The sequence below is a fragment of the Scyliorhinus torazame genome, chromosome 14 (genome assembly GCF_047496885.1).
Source record: "Scyliorhinus torazame isolate Kashiwa2021f chromosome 14, sScyTor2.1, whole genome shotgun sequence".
In the NCBI taxonomy this organism is placed as follows: domain Eukaryota; kingdom Metazoa; phylum Chordata; class Chondrichthyes; order Carcharhiniformes; family Scyliorhinidae; genus Scyliorhinus; species Scyliorhinus torazame.
The window spans coordinates 183,832,630-183,850,477 of NC_092720.1; the positions used below are offsets into that span (position 1 = coordinate 183,832,630).

At 50.2% G+C, this 17,848-nt stretch overlaps 1 protein-coding gene across 3 annotated transcripts in view; it reads right to left on the bottom strand.

Moving 5' to 3' along the window:
• Nucleotides 1–1,340: 1,340 nt before the first annotated feature.
• LOC140390261 (major histocompatibility complex class I-related gene protein-like) overlaps nt 1,341–17,848 on the bottom strand; it is a 76,397-nt gene continuing 59,889 nt past the window's right edge. For all 3 annotated transcript variants that reach the window (XR_011934602.1, XM_072475271.1, XM_072475270.1), the window contains one exon: nt 1,341–2,277. Coding sequence is in view for 1 of the 3 variants with exons in the window: in XM_072475271.1 (XP_072331372.1) it covers nt 2,162–2,277 (116 nt within the window). In the remaining 2 variants the exon portion in view is untranslated. The remainder of the gene's footprint in view (nt 2,278–17,848) is intronic.

Genomic DNA, 17,848 nt, shown 5'->3' on the forward strand with positions numbered 1-17,848 from the left:
TCTCCCTCTGTGTACCCGAGCAGGCACCGGAATGTGGCGGCTAGGGGCTTTTCACAGTAACTTCATTGCAGTGTTAATGTAAGCCAAAGATTGTTATTATTATCTCATAGAAAGTGCACGGGGTGCAGGCATGTAATATGTATGCTACACACTTGTCGCAACGTGTCCAGGTCAACCCTACTCCAGCTGGATGCATACCGAGTACCCCATTGGGTGAGCAATGATCAATTGAAGGCTTGGATAAAAACGACTCACCAAGCTCCTGAACGCCTAAGGGATTTGACATTGGCCAGTCGCATTCCCTTTGCCAATGATAACCACACCCTCCTAGTGGGAATGATGTTGCATGTTCCCCGGGCAGGGAAGAACAGGACTCACAAACTTCTCCAGGTGACCAATTTGGGACACTATGGGAAAGGGGTCTCAGTTAAACTAAAGGATGCCTCTGAAAGTGCAATCCAAAATAAATAAAGAATATACTCCATTGACTTCCGGGTATGCAAAGGAGGGGGAAATAACTGGTTGTGCCCAGAGTAAGACATTAGTAGAGAAGATTACAGTGGGTACACTACATATGGGAACTGCACGTTAGCGGTCAAAGTAAACAACCAGACTGTGTTTAATACTGCTCAATACTTGACCAATTACTACATTGTGATGTTGCATGGCAATTATACCAAGCGAGACATTGTGTGTGAATTGCCTGGGCATAATGTTGTTCCAACCAATTTATCTGAGTCAATTACAATTGGCCATCATGAACTGACTCCATACAGGGATGTGTCCATTGTGGAAGCATATGACCTCGACACTGATGATGACCAACAGATTCACCGATACATCCATAAGGGAATCCCACGTCGGACAGACTGGGAAGGACTTAAGAAGGAAGCTAAACAGATTGACCACCTCTGGAACAAAGAGCGGGAGCTGATTAAGACTCATGCCGAAAAGGCTGAGGAACTGTTGAAATCACAAAACTTGTTGTCTAAAACATGGAATTGGGGACTGAATATCAATATCCCTCCATGGATACGTATTATATTGCACATTGTTGTAATTCTGCAGCTGTTGATATTGCTCATCTTTTATATTACACTGCTGCCTCAGACAACAAATTAGAAAATGGCGGAAAGACTGGCGCCCCCTAGATAAAGAAGAGCTGCTACGGCTCTTACTTATTGACCATTCCACTCATAAGCCTGAATCCAACAATTTCAGTATGTCTATTTAGTGGCCTATTCTTGGGCTAGCCAAGGGCCAAAAGGGGGGACTGAAGGGGGCCTGAGATGAGACACCTTAAAACTGGAGAGCAAGGATAACACTAGGATAGCTCCATATAAGATGGTTTATTGAGGATTGAATTTAATTATAGAAAGTATATACTCATGATTATTTACAATGTATTCTTAGAACATAGCAGCAACAGGCATTTGAACTCTTTCTCATAGTAGTGTTCGCAACGTATGTTGGGATTTAAGCTAGCTAACTTGACCACATTCCTAAGACAGACAGATTCAGTCAGCCATAATGTGGTCAGCAATAACACAGCCAGCTCTATAAGCAGTTCTTATCAGCAGCTCCAGCATCCTGCGCTCTGACTGACAATGGTAGGAGCAAGGACCACACGAAGATAAGAGAAATGGGAGTAGGGGAGAGCAAGAGACAGCGGATGCGAGGGTCTTGAAAAACAACAGGTGGCCAGAGAACATAATGGGCTAAATCACAAGCTGATCACAACATCACCATGCTTCCTAAAGTAAAATCCATTAATCAAGGTAAAATCAGCTACAAGGATTGCTTTGAGTCCAACTGGGGTGGGTTACAGATTTTTGGAAATTGTATAACCGTTGAAGCTGAAACAATGTAAATCAGAGTGGTTTTGGCGTTTATCCAAATCACTCTCCCTTGTACGTTGAACCAAGCTTGGAAAATAAAGCCAACTTAACCAGAGTTGTTGTCTCTGCGAGTCTGTGTGTTAGCTAAACTGCAAATAGGTGGGAAAATTCCCCATGGAAAAGCCAGCTCAATACTCAGTCTCTGAAAACGCTCCTACAGGACAGATCAGAACAGATTATAAAATGAAGCTCCCAATAGAGAAATCCATGACAAGCCATCAGCACAGTTCCATTTGCAAAGCGTTTCATATGTAGAGCTTGAATCAGTCGATCGCTGTCTTCGCGATGAAATTACATCTTCCCAGATTCTCGCAACCTCTCCTACCGCTGATCTCGATGGCTGGTGTCCCTGGATTACCAACCGAGGCACTGGAGGCCACTGGGGAAGAGAAAGAAATACATCGCTATAAAGTGAGGCAAACCTAGCATACCTGGAACACCCCCAACAAAATCAGATCCACCTGATACCCCACAAATACCAGCAGCAAAATACATCAGACACCATGGGCATCATTCTCCGACCCCCCGCCGGGTGGGAGAATGGCCGTTTGCCGCCGTGAATCCCGCCCCCGCCGAAGTCTCCGGTACCGGAGATTGGGCGGGGGCGGGAATCGGGCCGCGCCGGTTGGCGGGACCCCCCGTTCAATTCTCCGGCCCGGATGGGCCGAAGTCCCGCCCAGAAATTGCCTGTCCCGCTGGCGTAAATCAAACCTGGTATTTATCGGCGGGACCAGGCGGCGTGGGCGGGCTCCGGGGTCCTGGGGGGGGGGGCGCGGGGCGATCTGACCCCGGGGGGTGCCCCCACGGTGGCCTGGCCCGCGATCGGGGCCCACCGATCCGCGGGCGGGCCTGTGCCGTGGGGGCACTCTTTCCCTTCCGCCTCCACCACGGCCTCCATCATGGCGGAGGCGGAAGTGACTCTCCCCACTGTGCATGCACGGGAAACTTTCAGCGGACGCTGACGCTCCCGCGCATGCGCCGGGAAACTGTCAGCGGCCGCTGACGCTCCCGCGCATGCGCCGCATTTCCGCGCCAGCTGGCGGGGAAACAAACGCCATTTCCGCCAGCTGGTGGGGCGGAAATCCCTCCGGCGTCAGCCTAGCCCCTCAATGTTGGGGCTCGGCCGCCAAAGATGCGGAGCATTCCGCACCTTTGGGCAGGCGCGATGCCCGTCTGATTGGCGCCGTCTTTGGCGCCAGTTGGCGGACATCGCGCCGTTGGGGGAGAATTTCGCCCCAGATACCTCATAATGCAGAAACCTGGAAGAGTACAGAGTATGTGGGGGTGAGATTAAAAGGGAAAGTAGGAAAGTAAAGAGAGGGAATGAACAAAATGCGAGCAAGTAAAATCAAGGAGCCTCCAGGGATGTTGTATAAGTAAATAAAGAAAAAATGATAAGGAAGGAAGGAGTAGGGCCTATTGGAGACCAATAAGATAGTCTGTGTGGGAGGGTGGAGAATGTGGTTAGGTTGTTAATAAATACATGGGGCGGGATTATCCACGCCCACGCCGAAGTGGCCGTGCCGTCGTGAACGCCGTCGAGGTCCACGACGGCGCAGAACGGCCCCGGTCCCGACCAATTCAGGCCCTGACAATGGGCCAGGATCGGGGCCGCGTCATCTACCCGCGCCAGGCCTTGTCGCCCGCGTAAAAGCGGCGCCGCATAGATGACACGACTGGCACCGCATAAGACCATAAGACCATAGGACATACGAGTGGAAGTAAGGCCATTCGGCCCATCGAGTCCACTCCACCATTCAATCATGGCTGATTTCAACTCCATTTACCCGCTCTCTCTCCATAGCCCTTAATTCCTCGAGAAATCAAGAATTTATCAACTTCTGTCTTAAAGACACTGAACGTCCCGACCTCCACCGCCCTCTGTGGCAATGAATTCCACATACCCACCACTCTCTGGCTGAAGAAATTTCTCCTCATCTCGGTTCTAAAGTGACTCCCTTTTATTCTAAGGCTGTGCCCCCGGGTCCTAGTCTCCCCTGCTAATGGAAACAACTTCCCTACATCCACCCTATCTAAGCCATTCATTATCTTGTAAGTTTCTATTAGATCTCCCCTCAACCTCCTAAACTCCAATGAATATAATCCCAGGATCCTCAGACGTTCATCGTATGTTAGGCCTACCATTCCTGGGATCATCCGTGTGAATCTCCGCTGGACCTGCTCCAGTGCCAGTATGTCCTTCCTGGGGTGTGGGGCCCAAAATTGCTCACAGTATTCTAAATGGGGCCTAACTAATGCTTTATAAAGCTTCAGAAGTACATCCCTGCTTTTATATTCCAAGCCTCCTGAGATGAATGACAACATTGCATTTGCTTTCTTAATTACGGACTCAACCTGCAAGTTTACCTTTAGAGAATCCTGGACTAGGACTCCCAAGTCCCTTTGCACTTCAGCATTATGAATTTTGTCACCGTTTAGAAAATAGTCCACGTCTCTATTCTTTTTTCCAAAGTGCAAGACCTCGCACTTGCCCACGTTGAATTTCATCAGCCATTTCTTGGACCACTCTCCTAAACTGTCAAAATCTTTCTGCAGCCTCCCCACCTCCTCCATACTACCTGCCCCTCCACCTATCTTCGTATCATCGGTCCTCAGTCCCGTTATCTAGATCATTCATATATAAAGAGAACAGCTGTGGTCCCAACACTGAACCCTGCGGGACACCACTCGTCACCGGTTGCCATTCCGAAAAAGAACCCATAACGGGAGTCATCCGCGCATGCGCAGGTTGGCCGGTGCCAACCCGCGCATGCGTGGTTGCCGTCTTCTCTAAGTCCGTCCCGCAAGAAGGTGGGGGACGGATCTTGCGGGGCCGCAGTAGGAAGGAGGTCCTCCTTCAGAGAGGACGGCCCGACGATCGGTGCCCCACATTCCAGGTAAAGCCCGGTGCAGTGTCCCCCCTCGCCCCCCCGCAGGCCGCCCCCCCAGCGTTCACGCACCGCCCACGACTGCAGCGAGCAGGTGTGGACGGCGCCGGGGGGAACCCGCCGTTTTGGCCTGGCCTCTCGGCCCATCCGGGCCTCAGAATAGCGGGGGTGCCGGAGAATCGCCATTTTCGGTGTCTCCGGCGGTTCTCCGGCCTGCGGCCCGCGAAACTCGACCGGGCCGTTCCCCCCGCTTGGGAGAATCGCGGGAGGGCGTCGGACCGGCGTCACCGGAAATTTTGGCGGCCCAGGCGATTCTCCCAACCGGCGTGGGAGTGGAGAATCGCGCCCATTGTAACTGACTTTGGAAAACATGGAGCAATGATAACAGAACGGTTTCGGAAGAAGAATGTGAAAGATTGGATTAGATAAACATTGTAATAGATTAACTTAATTGACAACTTTCAAAGTAGATAAATCGCCAAATTAAAAGAAGGGAGGAAATTGCAGAGGCTTTGACCATCAGAATCATTCCACCCAGGCTACAGGAGTAGTAGAAGAGGATTACATAGAACATAGAACATAGAAAATACAGCACAGAACAGGCCCTTCGGCCCACGATGTTGTGCCGAACCTTTGTCCTAGATTAATCATAGATTATCATTGAATCTACAGTGCAGAAGGAGGCCATTCGGCCCTTTGAGTCTGCACCGGCTCTTGGAAAGAGCACCCTACCCAAACTCAACACCTCCACCCAACACCAAGGGCAGTTTGGACATTAAGGGCAATTTATCATTGGCCAATTCACCTAACCCGCACATTAGGACTGTGGGAGGAAACCGGAGCACCCGGAGGAAACCCACGCAGACACGGGGAGGACGTGCAGACTCCGCACAGACAGTGACCCAAGCCGGAATCGAACCTGGGACCCTGGAGCTGTGAAGCAATTGTGCTATCCACAATGCTACCGTGCTGCCCTTAAGAACAAATAAATCTACACTATATCATTTTACCGTAATCCATGTACCTATCCAATAGCTGCTTGAAGGTCCCTAATGTTTCCGACTCAACTACTTCCACAGGCAGTGCATTCCATGCCCCCACTACTCTCTGGGTAAAGAACCTACCTCTGATATCCCTCCTATATCTTCCACCTTTCACCTTAAATTTATGTCCCCTTGTAATGGTGTGTTCCACCCGGGGAAAAAGTCTCTGACTGTCGACTCTATCTATTCCCCTGATCATCTTATAAACCTCTATCAAGTCGCCCCTCATCCTTCTCCGCTCCAATGAGAAAAGGCCTAGCACCCTCAACCTTTCCTCGTAAGACCTACTCTCCATTCCAGGCAACATCCTGGTAAATCTCCTTTGCACCTTTTCCAAAGCTTCCACATCCTTCCTAAAATGAGGGGACCAGAACTGTACACAGTACTCCAAATGTGGCCTTACCAAAGTTTGGTACAGCTGCATCGTCACCTCACGGCTCTTAAATTCAATCCCTCTGTTAATGAACGCTAGCACAGCATAGGCCTTCTTCACAGCTCTATCCACTTGAGTGGCAACTTTCAAAGATGTATGAACATAGACCCCAAGATCTCTCTGCTCCTCCACATTGCCAAGAACTCTACCGTTAACCCTGTATTCCGCATTCACATTTGTTCTTCCAAAATGGACAACCTCACACTTTTCCGGGTTAAACTCCATCTGCCACTTCTCAGCCCAGCTCTGCATCCTATCTATGTCTCTTTGCAGCCGACAACAGCCCTCCTCACTAACCACAACTCCACTAATGTTCGCATCGTCTGCAAATTTACTGACCCACCCTTCAACTCCCTCATCCAAGTCATTAATGAAAATCACAAACAACAGAGGACCCAGAACTAATCCCTGCGGAACGCCACTGGTAACTGGGATCCAGGCTGAATATTTGCCATCCAGCACCACTCTGTGACTTCTATCGGTTAGCCAGTTTGTTATCCAACTGGCCAAATTTCCCACTATCCCATGCCTCCTTACTTTCTGCATAAGCCTACCATGGGGAACTTTATCAAATGCCTTACTAAAATCCATGTACACTACATCCACTGCTTTACCTTCATCCACATGCTTGGTCACCTCCTCAAAGAATTCAATAAGATTTGTTAGGCAAGACCTACCCCTCACAAATCCGTGCTGACTAACCCTAATCAAGCAGTGTCTTTCCAGATGCTCAGAAATCCTATTCTTCATACCCTTTCCATTACTTTGCCTACCACCGAAGTAAGACTAACTGGCCTGTAATTCCCAGGGTTATCCCTAGTTCCTTTTTTGAACAGGGGCACGACATTCGCCACTCTCCAATCCCCTGGTAACACCCCTGTTGACAGTGAGGATGAAAAGATAATTGCCAACGGCTCTGCAATTTCATCTCTTGCTTCCCATAGAATCCTTGGATATATCCCGTCAGGCCCGGGGGACTTGTCTATCCTCAAGTTTTTCAAAATGCCCAACACATCTTCCTTCCTAACAAGTATTTCCTCGAGCTTACCAATCTGTTTCACACTGTCCTCTCCAACAATATCGCCCCTCTCATTTGTAAATACAGAAGAAAAGTACTCATTCAAGACCTCTCCTATCTCTTCAGACTCAATACACAATCTCCCGCTACTGTCCTTGATTGGACCTACCCTCGCTCTCGTCATTCTCATATTTCTCACATATGTGTAAAAGGCCTTGGGGTTTTCCTGTTGATCCCCAAATTTCTTTCTCTGTCAGTCTGGCCTCAATAAAAGTTGAGATGGATTCGCACGTAAAAAGAAGTTATTTATTTAGCTTGCAAGCTTGAATCATCTTACAGAAACGTAAGAGACATCCAGCCTCTTACACCCCAGAAAACGACTGAACTAAAAGACAAAGGGATCTCTGCAAAATCAATTCAAATGGTATCAAGTTTCACATACTCGACGGACATAGGTCAGCCTATGTCCCTCCTGACCTGTTCGATCTATTCTGATTGGCTCACTTCCAATCCCTTTCTCTGGCCCCTATCAATGCAGCATCACTCTCATAGACACACCTCTTCCTGCTTTTTCCATGCGGTCTCAAACCCCTTTGTCCCTAACTGCCAGAATCAAAGTGGCTTATTTCTACATACATTAACTAGTAACTCTAAAGTAACTATTTTATATCACATTCGTCATTCCTTGATCCTACCCGCCAAAGATTGTTCATGCCCTCTCTTAGCTCTCCTAATCCCTTTCTTCAGTTCCCTCCTGGCTATCTTGTATCCCTCCAATGCCCTGTCTGAACCTTGTTTCCTCAGCCTTACATAAGTCACCTTTTTCCTCTTAACAAGACATTCAACCTCTCTTGTCAACCATGGTTCCCTCACTCGACCATCTCTTCCCTGCCTGACAGGGACATACATATCAAGGACACGTAGCACCTGTTCCTTGAACAAGTTCCACATTTCACTTGTGTCCTTCCCTGCCAGCCTATGTTCCCAACTTATGCACTTCAATTCTTGTCTGACAACATCGTATTCACCCTTCCCCCAATTGTAAACCTTGCCCTGTTGCACGTACCTATCCCTCTCCATTACTAAAGGGAAAGTCACAGAATTGTGGTCACTATCTCCAAAATGCTCCCCCACTAACAAATCTATTACTTGCCCTGGTTCATTACCCAGTACTAAATCCAATATTGCCCCTCCTCTGGTCGGACAATCTACATACTGTGTTAGAAAAGCTTCCTGGACACACTGCACAAACACCACCCCATCCAAACTATTTGATCTAAAGAGTTTCCACTCAATATTTGGGAAGTTAAAGTCGCCCATGACTACTACCCTATGACTTCTGCACCTTTCCAAAATCTGTTTCCCAATCTGTTCCTCCACATCTCTGTTACTATTGGGGGGCCTATAGAAAACTCCTAACAAGGTGACTGCTCCTTTCTTATTTCTGACTTCAACCCATACTACCTCAATAGGGTGATACTCCTCGAACTGCCTTTCTGCAGCTGTTATACTATCTCTAATTAATAATGCCACCCCCCCACCTCTTTTACCACCCTCCCTAATCTTATTGAAACATCTATAACCAGGGACCTCCAACAACCATTTCTGCCCCTCTTCTATCCAAGTTTCCGTGATGGCCACCACATCGTAGTCCCAAGTACCGATCCATGCCTTAAGTTCACCCACCTTATTCCTGATGCTTCTTGCGTTGAAGTATACACACTTCAACCCATCTCCGTGCCTGCAAATACTCTCCTTTGTCAGTGTTCCCTTCCCCACTGCCTCATTACATGCTTTGGCGTCCTGAATATCGGCTACCTTAGTTGCTGGACTACAAATCCGGTTCCCATTCCCCTGCCAAATTAGTTTAAACCCTCCCGAAGAGTACTAGCAAACCTCCCACCCAGGATATTGGTGCCCCTCTGGTTCAGACGCAACCCGTCCTGCTTGTAAGGTCCCACCTTCCCCAGAATGCGCTCCAATTATCCAAATACCTGAAGCCCTCCCTCCTACACCATTCCTGCAGCCACATGTTCAACTGCACTCTCTCCCTATTCCTAGCCTCGCTATCACGTGGCACCGGCAACAAACCAGAGATGACAACTCTGTCTGTCCTGGCTTTCAACTTCCAGCCTAACTCCCTAAACTTGTTTATTACCTCCACACCCCTTTTCCTACCTATGTCATTGGTACCAATGTGCACCACGACTTCTGGCTGCTCACCCTCCCCCTTAAGGATCCTGAAGACACGATCCGAGACATCCCTGGCCCTGGCACCCGGGAGGCAACATACCTTCCGGGAGTCTCGCTCGCGACCACAGAATCTCCTATCTATTCCCCTAACCATTGAATCTCCTACAACTATTGCTTTTCTATTCTCCCCACTTCCCTTCTGAGCCCCAGAGCCAGACTCCGTGCCAGAGACCTGACCGCTAGGGCCTTCCCCCGGTAGGTCATCCCCCCGAACAGCATCCAAAACGGTATACTTTTTTTGAAGGGGAACGGCCACGAGGGATCCCTGCACTTACTGCCTGTTTGTTTTTTTCCCCCTGACTGTAACCCAGCTATTCTTGTCCTGTACCTTGGGTGTGGTTACCTCCCTGGAACTCTTCTCAATCACCCCCTCTGCCTCCCGGATGATCCGAAGTTCATCCAGCTTCAGCTCCAGTTCCCTAACACGGTCTTTGAGGAGCTGAAGTTGGGTGCACTTCCCGCAGGTATAGTCAGTGGGGACACCGGTGGTATCCCTCACCACCCACATCCTACAGGAGGAGCATGTAACTGGCCTAGCCTCCATCCCCTCTTACCTTACAGAATATAGCTGCTGTGTGGACTAACTAGATCTCCGCCCTCCGACTCTGCTCCCAGTCAGCTACACTTCCTGTAAACTCCTGGCTCTCTTCGCACTCTTTGCGGAAATGTCGGAAACAAAATGAAAGGAGCACCTTACTCCCTCCTCACCTAACTCCGTCGGTCACCAAACTCTCACTATCGCACTCAAAAAGCACCAAATTCAGCACTCAGTGCAAAAGAATTAGAGGAATGTCAATGCTAAACCGTGGATTGAAAGGGGAAGAAGGGATTATCTGAGTAATTACACACCAGGTCGTTTAACTTTGGTGGTGGAAAAATTATTCGATTCAAATTTGAGGAACTGTACGAACCTTCATTTAGAAAGACACAGATTAATCAACGAAAGTTAACATGGATTTTAAGGGTCGTTCATCTCATGCTAAAGATTTTTTTTGAAGAGGTGAGGAGGAGGGTTGATGAGGGCTGTGTGGTCATGATAGATTTTAACAGCACCTGAGATAAGGTCACTGTAGTCAAGGTCCCACATGGCACGATGGTCAGAAATGTAAAAACCCCTGTAATCCAAGGGACAGTGACAAATTGGATCCCAAATTGGCTCCTGGCAGGATGCAAAGCTTCAATAGGGTTTTTGTGACTGCAAGGCTGTCACAAGTGAAATGTTCGCAGGGCTCAGAACTCACTCTATTGTTCTTTGTAGTTCATTTAAATTATTTAGAATGAAATGTAGGGGGAATGCTAAAGACATTTGCTGATTCACCCATGGTATGCTCCTCCTGTGCCATCCGCCAAATCATGGAAGGCTCATTGCCCCTGGTGACCACGTGTGCAGGACATGTGTCCAACTGCAGCTACTGGCTAACCGCATTTTCGAGCTGGAGCCGAGGGCTGATTAACTGTGGAGCTTACACTGTGAGCAAGTCATGGATAGCACGTTCAGTAAGGAGGTCACACCACACGTGAAGATTAAATAGACAGAGGACATGGATGATCATCAATCAGTGGAGAGGAAGACAGGTAGTGCAGGAATCCCCTGTAGCCATCTCCCTTTAGAGTCAGACAGCACAAAAAAGGCCCCTTGGCCCATCCAGTCTTCGTCAAAAACAAAAGCAACCACCTAACTATTCTAATCCCATTTCCCAGCACTTGGTCACAAGCCTTGTATGCTCTGGGGTCGCAAATGCACATCTAAATTCTTCTTCAATGTTATCAGGGTCTCTGCCTCCACCACCCTTCCAGGCAGTGAGTTCCAGACTCCCACAACCATCTGGGTGAAAAAAGTTTTCCCTCACATCCCCTCTAAACCTCCTGGCCCTTAAATCCATGCCGCCTGGTCATTGATCCCTCCACCAAGGGGAAAAGTTTGTTCCTGTCTACTCTAGCTATGACCATTATATTTTTATACATCTCAATAATGTCCCCCCTCAGTCTCCTCTGCTCCAAGGAAAATAATCCAAGGGTGCGATTCTCTGGCCTCGTTGCGCTCTCGCTCGAGTGAAATGAGGCAGGTGAATAGTGGGAGAGGCCGAAAACAAGAACGCGACAGGCGCCTAACAGTTTGCGATGCAACCGACCCACTCTCGTAGGCAAAATCGGGATTGCGCCGTAGCTTGACGAGAAACCAATATCACCACTTAGGCCCTATTTCCGTACAATTAACGAGAGCCACCCCATATCCAACGGCCTCCCGTCATTCAGCGGCCTCCTCAACAAGTGTTCACGCTGGCACTCCTTTCGAAAAATGTAAACGTGCCGGAAAGACGTCTGAAGGGGAGCCGAGGAGGTGAGTAGCCATCTTTGCTCAAAGGCAAAGAGCCTAGGGGTGCTGGGCTTGCCATCCCAGTGCTCAGCGGGGGAGGTGGGGGAGACACTCGGCTGGGGGTGGGGGATCCTCTGTAGCGGTGGGCCACCATAGGTGGGGGGGGGGTGGGGGGGGAAGCATTGAGCGGGCAACTACTCGCTATAACACCATGCCAACCCCTGGATCATGTGTACCCCGTACCAGGGGCAACCCTTACCCCTGCCCGTCTACCCCACCGCCCACTGATAACCCCTGCCGACTGCCGAGGCCTACGGCCATGCGGTTGAAGGCTATTGCTAATAACGAATTAGCAATCGTGGTTAAGTGAGCACTTCACACAACCCAAGTGGATCCCCGACGGTGGGTGGGCCATGCAGCATGTGGGAGTCATTGCCTAGCATCCCAATCACACCGTGATTCATGCACACTGCGTCTAAACACTGTGGGAGGAAACACCACACACGCAGCAGCCAACATCCGAATACCCAGGGAATGGGACACAGCTGCGGGGACATATCCATGGCCGGAGGTGGGTGAGAGCCATGGGGTGGGGGGATGCCTGGAGAGGTGGGCCAAGGGTTCAAAGGTCGGGAGAAAGTGACCAAGGCACTATTTTGGTTGTGCACAAGGGTGCTTATTGTGTGTAACAATTCCCACTCTCCCAATGGTGCCGCCCCCTCCCCCCCATAACCTACTCACCCCACCCCATTCCCTCTCCCCTGGTGCCCTCAGTGATCCTCTATGTGCTTTGCTTTCCTTGCTCTACCACTACGTCTGGGGGGCCCCGGCTCTCTTGTCAGTGACACAGGCACAGCTGTTCCGCTCTGTTCCGGGTCCTAACTGTGAGAGGCGGCCTCATCCGAGGGGTGGAACTCAGGGGAGCTGGAGGCCACCATCGCCATTCCATGGGACAGGTTGTCACCCAGCACTCCCTTCTCCCGGCAGGTGCCCTAGGGATGAAGGGGCAGCTGGTTCGAGCTCCGGCTACCCCTGCATAATCTGGCTCTGTGAGCCTTGTCAATTCCCCATGGTCTACACCATCGTGTCGACGTCCTCGGCGATGCTCCTCGGTGACTGGGACATGCTCTGCAGTGCCTCAGCCATGCCTACCTACGACTGGCACAAGCTACACAGCGCCTTGGCCATTCCCATCTGAGAGCGGGGCATGTCCCGCAGAACCTCATCAAGTCTGCCTGGTACTGGGTGACAACCCCCAGCGAGTCGGACATTCTGCCGAGACCCTCAGCCATGGCCGTCACCGACTGCACAAAACCTTGGACACCTCCACTAATGGTGCCGATGTCGTTCACCAGGCTCTCCACTGCGGTTGTGACCCTAGCAGTGTTGGCCTCGGTGCCACGCATTGCCGGCGACATCTCCAGTGCCCGTAGCCCCTGGGACTCCTCCAATCAGTTATGGACCTGCTGGAGTGTCGCTGATATCTCCCTCTGAATGGCCCGGCCACACCCGATCGTCCCCATCAGCTCTGGGTAACCCTGTTCCAGAGGCTCAACATCAGGCTGGGACCCAGCTGGGTCTTGGGATCCAGCAGCCCTCCAACTGCTGTCTTGCCTGGGCGTTCCTGCCTCTACCTGATGGATGCGAGCAGCCGTGTGGTGCTCACCCAGATTGTGCCCCAGAAGTCTGACCTCTAACATTTCCCACCTAGGAGCGTGTATCTGTGCAGGTGGAGGGTGTGGATGACAGCTGTGAGGCTGTAGAGGGGGCCACCGGAATGGGCTGGTGCCGATGGCTGGAGGACCTGCAGGAGAATGGCCATGTGGTCAGTGGGAGGGATGATTCAGGCAGTATCGCCAGAATAACTCATGTTTGATGGTCCTTTGGCTGGGGCCTGGTGATTCCTCATCTCTGCCGCGCCTGCTAGACTCCTCGTTGGTGGCCGCTCTGTCCTCGGCCACTCCAGTCTCCTCCAGTGCCCGCTACTCGAAGGTCGTGAGGATTTCTATGTCCGGCATACGACCACCACTCTGGGCCCTCTCCCGGTGATTGTGGGAGAGCTTTCCTGGGGGACACAGAGAGGGCTTCATTAGCCACATGCATGGTTCACAGTGGTGGGAGGGGCGGGGGGTGAAAGACGGGTTGGGGGGGTTGAAGGGAGGGGGTGCATGGGGTTGGGGGCCGCATGGAGAGTTGGAGGGTCGATGCTCATGTGGGGGCGGAAAGGTCTCAGGGGTGGGCGTGGGTGTCCACTCACTCGTGCTGCCCGATGTATATTGTTGACTTTATTCTGGCACTGGAGGTCAGTCCTGCTGGTCACACTCAGGCAACCACAGCCTCTGCCACCTCATCCCAGGCAGCACTCGCTGCCCTATGAAGACCCTGTGGGATCCTCAGGGGAACAGGACATCCCTCTGGGGAACAGGACATCCCTTCTGGTCTCCACTGTATCTTGGGGCCTTGCCAGATCTGCATGCCCAAATCTTGGGCTGGTCTCCTCGATGCCATTGTTGTGAGCTGGCTGGGGTGGGCTGTGCAAGTGCTGTTTAAGTGCTGCTCAACTTTTTCTTGAGTGGGCGTGTATATTTGCCTCTGTATTGATGAAGGCTGTTAATTTATTATTTATGTATATGGGGGGGGGGGGGGGGGTTGTTCTTTTCTTTATATATTTTGTTGTTGATATTTTGTGAAAATTTGAATAAAAATTATTTATTTTTTTAAAACTGCCGCTCAACCTTGTTAGCGGGGGGCTGGTGAGCATGGTACTAGCGAATCGGCTGATGAGCCTTCATTTGCGGTGAGAGGTCTGGTTATGGGGACCAATTAACGTTGAATTGCGCTGCCGGCCTCACTGGGTCGAGCGCCGGGAAGCTCGCGGCAGTTCCCACTCACTACCACACTTTCCAGAGATCCGCGCCTCCAGTCTATCCAATCTCTCTTCATAATGAAAACTCTCCAGCCCAGGCAACATCCTCTGCACTCTTACAAGTGCTACCACATCCCTCCTATAACGTGGATTCCAGAACTGCCCACAATGTTCGAGCTGTGTCCGACCAACATTTTATACAGTTCCAGCATAACCTCCCTGCTTTTAAACTATACCTTGACTAATAAAGGCATGTATACCATGACTCCTTAACCCCTGTATCCACCTGCTCTGCTAGATTAAAGAACCCGTGTACATGCACACCAAGGTCCCTCTGACCCTCGGTGTTTCCCAGGGTCCTGCCGTTTATCACGTGTTCCTTTGCCTTGTTTGTCCTGCCCGAGTGCATCACCTCACACTTATCCGGTTCAAATTCTATTTGCCATTAATCCGCCCATCTGACCAGCCTCTGTATATCCTTCTGTGATCGAAGGCTATCCTCCTCATTATTTACCATCCCACCAATTTTTGTATCATCTGCAAACTTACTGATCGACCCTTCCACATTCATATCAAAATCATTTATATAAACCACAACAGCAAGAATCCCAACTCTGATCCCTGCGGGACCCCACTGGACACAGACGTCCGGTCAGAAAAACACCGCTCAACCATCACCCTCTGCTTCCTGCCACACAGCCAATGTTGGATCCAATTTGCCAAATGTGCTTGGATCCCATGGGCTCTTACCTTAACTATCAGTTTCCCACGTGGAACCTTATCAACAGGTATACCTGTGTGGATATGGTTGGGGGAGGTGACTGCAGAGGAAAGCAGTGGCAGCCAACTTCACAGCATGATGGGTAGGCCTGCTGCACAAGCGGGGAGGAGGAAGCACGGAGGGGCTGCAGTGGTATGGGATTTAATTGTAAGGGGAACAGACATCTTCTGTGGCTAAAAAGAGACTCCAGGATGGTATGTTGCCTCTGTGCTGCCAGGATCAAGGATATCACTGAATTGCTGCAGGGCATTCTGAAGGGGGAGGGAAAACAGACAGATATTGTGGTACATATTAGGACCAACGATACAGGCAGAAAAAGGGAGGAGGTTCATGCAAGCAGAATTTAGGGAGCTAGGAAGTAGATTAGACTCAGAGGTGGTAGCATGGTAGCATGTGGGCAGCATGGTAGCATGTGGGCAGCACGGTAGTATGTGGGCAGCATGGTAGCATGTGGGCAGCATGGTAGCATAGTGGTTAGCGCAATTGCTTCACAGCTCCAGGGTCCCAGGTTTGATTCCCGGCTGGGTCACTGTCTGTGCGGAGTCTGCACGTCCTCCCCGTGTCTGCGTGGGTTTCCTCCGGGTGCTCCGGTTTCCTCCCACAGTCCAAAGATGTGCAGGTTAGGTGGATTGGCCATGCTAAATTGCCCTTAGTGTCCAAAATTGCCCTTAGTGTTGGTTGAGTGGGTTACTGGGTTATAGGGATAGGGTGGTGTGGGCTTGTGTAGGATGCTCTTTCCAAGAGCCGGTGCAGACTCGATGGGCCGAATGGCCTCCTTCTGCACTGTAAATTCTATGAAATGCCTGGATACCTTCTGGGGCCATGTGCTAGTGAGGATAGAAATAGGAAGTTATTCCAGATGAATGCGTGGCTGGAGAGACAGTGCAATTTCTGGGAAATTGGGATCATTTTGGGGGATGGTGGGACCTGGGCAAAGCGGTTGGGTTGCACATTAAACAAAATGAGACCAGAGTGCATGCAGGGAGCTTTGCTCGTGCAGACTGGAAGCCTGTGTCCTGTAGGGTTGGGAAGGGATCAATGTTGGGACTCTTGCTGTTTGTGGTTTATATAAATTAAGTGGACTTGAACGTAGGAGGGTTAATCAGGAAGATCCTGGATGACACGAAAATTGGTGGAGTGGTTGATAGTGAGGAGGGTAGTCTTCAATCACAGGATATAGACAGACTGGCCAGATGGACTGGTTGGTGTTAAATGAAATTAGATTTTCTGTGCTGTGGATCTCTCTAGCTATGCGATGTACAAACACTGTCCATGTGGTTGACACTGAAGCTTCAGGCTGCAGGAAGATAGAGATGGTCTGGTCAGTTGGGGAGAAAAGTGGAAAACCAAATTAAATCTGGAGAAGCGCGAGGTCATGGATTTCAGAAGGTACAGCAAAGCAAAGGGAATCCCCAATAAATGGGGGGATACTGAGTGTGGGCAGTAGGGTAGCAGTGGGCAGCACGGTAGCACAAGTGGATAGCACTGTGGCTTCACAGCATCAGGGTCCCAGGTTCGATTCCCCGCTGGGTCACTGTCGGTGCGGAGTCTGCACGTTCTCCCAGTGTCTGCGTGGGTTTCCTCCGGGTGCCCCAGTTTCCTCCCACAGTCCAAAAATGTGCAGGTTAGGTGGATTGGCCATGATAAATTGCCCTTAGTGCCCAAAATGGTTAGGAGGGGTTATTCGGTTACGGGGATAGGGTGGAAGTGAGGGCTTAAACGGGTCGGTGCAGACTCGATGGGCCGAATGTCCTCCTTCTGCACTTTATGTTCTATGTTCTATAATGTGCAGGAATGGAGGGACCTCGGCGTGTATGTTCACAGATTTGGAAAAGTGCGAGGACAGGTCGATAATGTGGTTAAGGTGGTGAAAACATGTTTTCCATTATTATCTGAGGATTAGAGCAGTGGTTTTGCTGGAACTGTGAAGGTGAAGCACTGCAAACAGTCTGGTCAGCACATTACAGAGAAGATGTGATTGTACTGGAGAGAATGGGGAGGAGATTGTTTAATGTGGACAGGACTGGAGAATGTTCACTGGGAGGAAAGACCGGAGAGGCTGGAATAGGATTCTTTAGAATAGGAGAGGCAAGAAGAGAGTTTTAATTAAGATGCACATAATTACGAGGAGCCATGGTAAATAAGAATGACCTATTTCCCATAGCAGAGAGGACATAAACAAGGAGCACAGAATTAAAGTAATTGGTAGAAACATCAGAGTGGAAATGAACAACACAGATTTTTACCCAGGGGGTGATAGGGACCAGGAACTCCCTGTTTGAAACGATAGAGGCAGAACCTCGCCACATTTAATTGTCGGCTTGAAGAGCTGTGACCTGCACAGCTGAAGA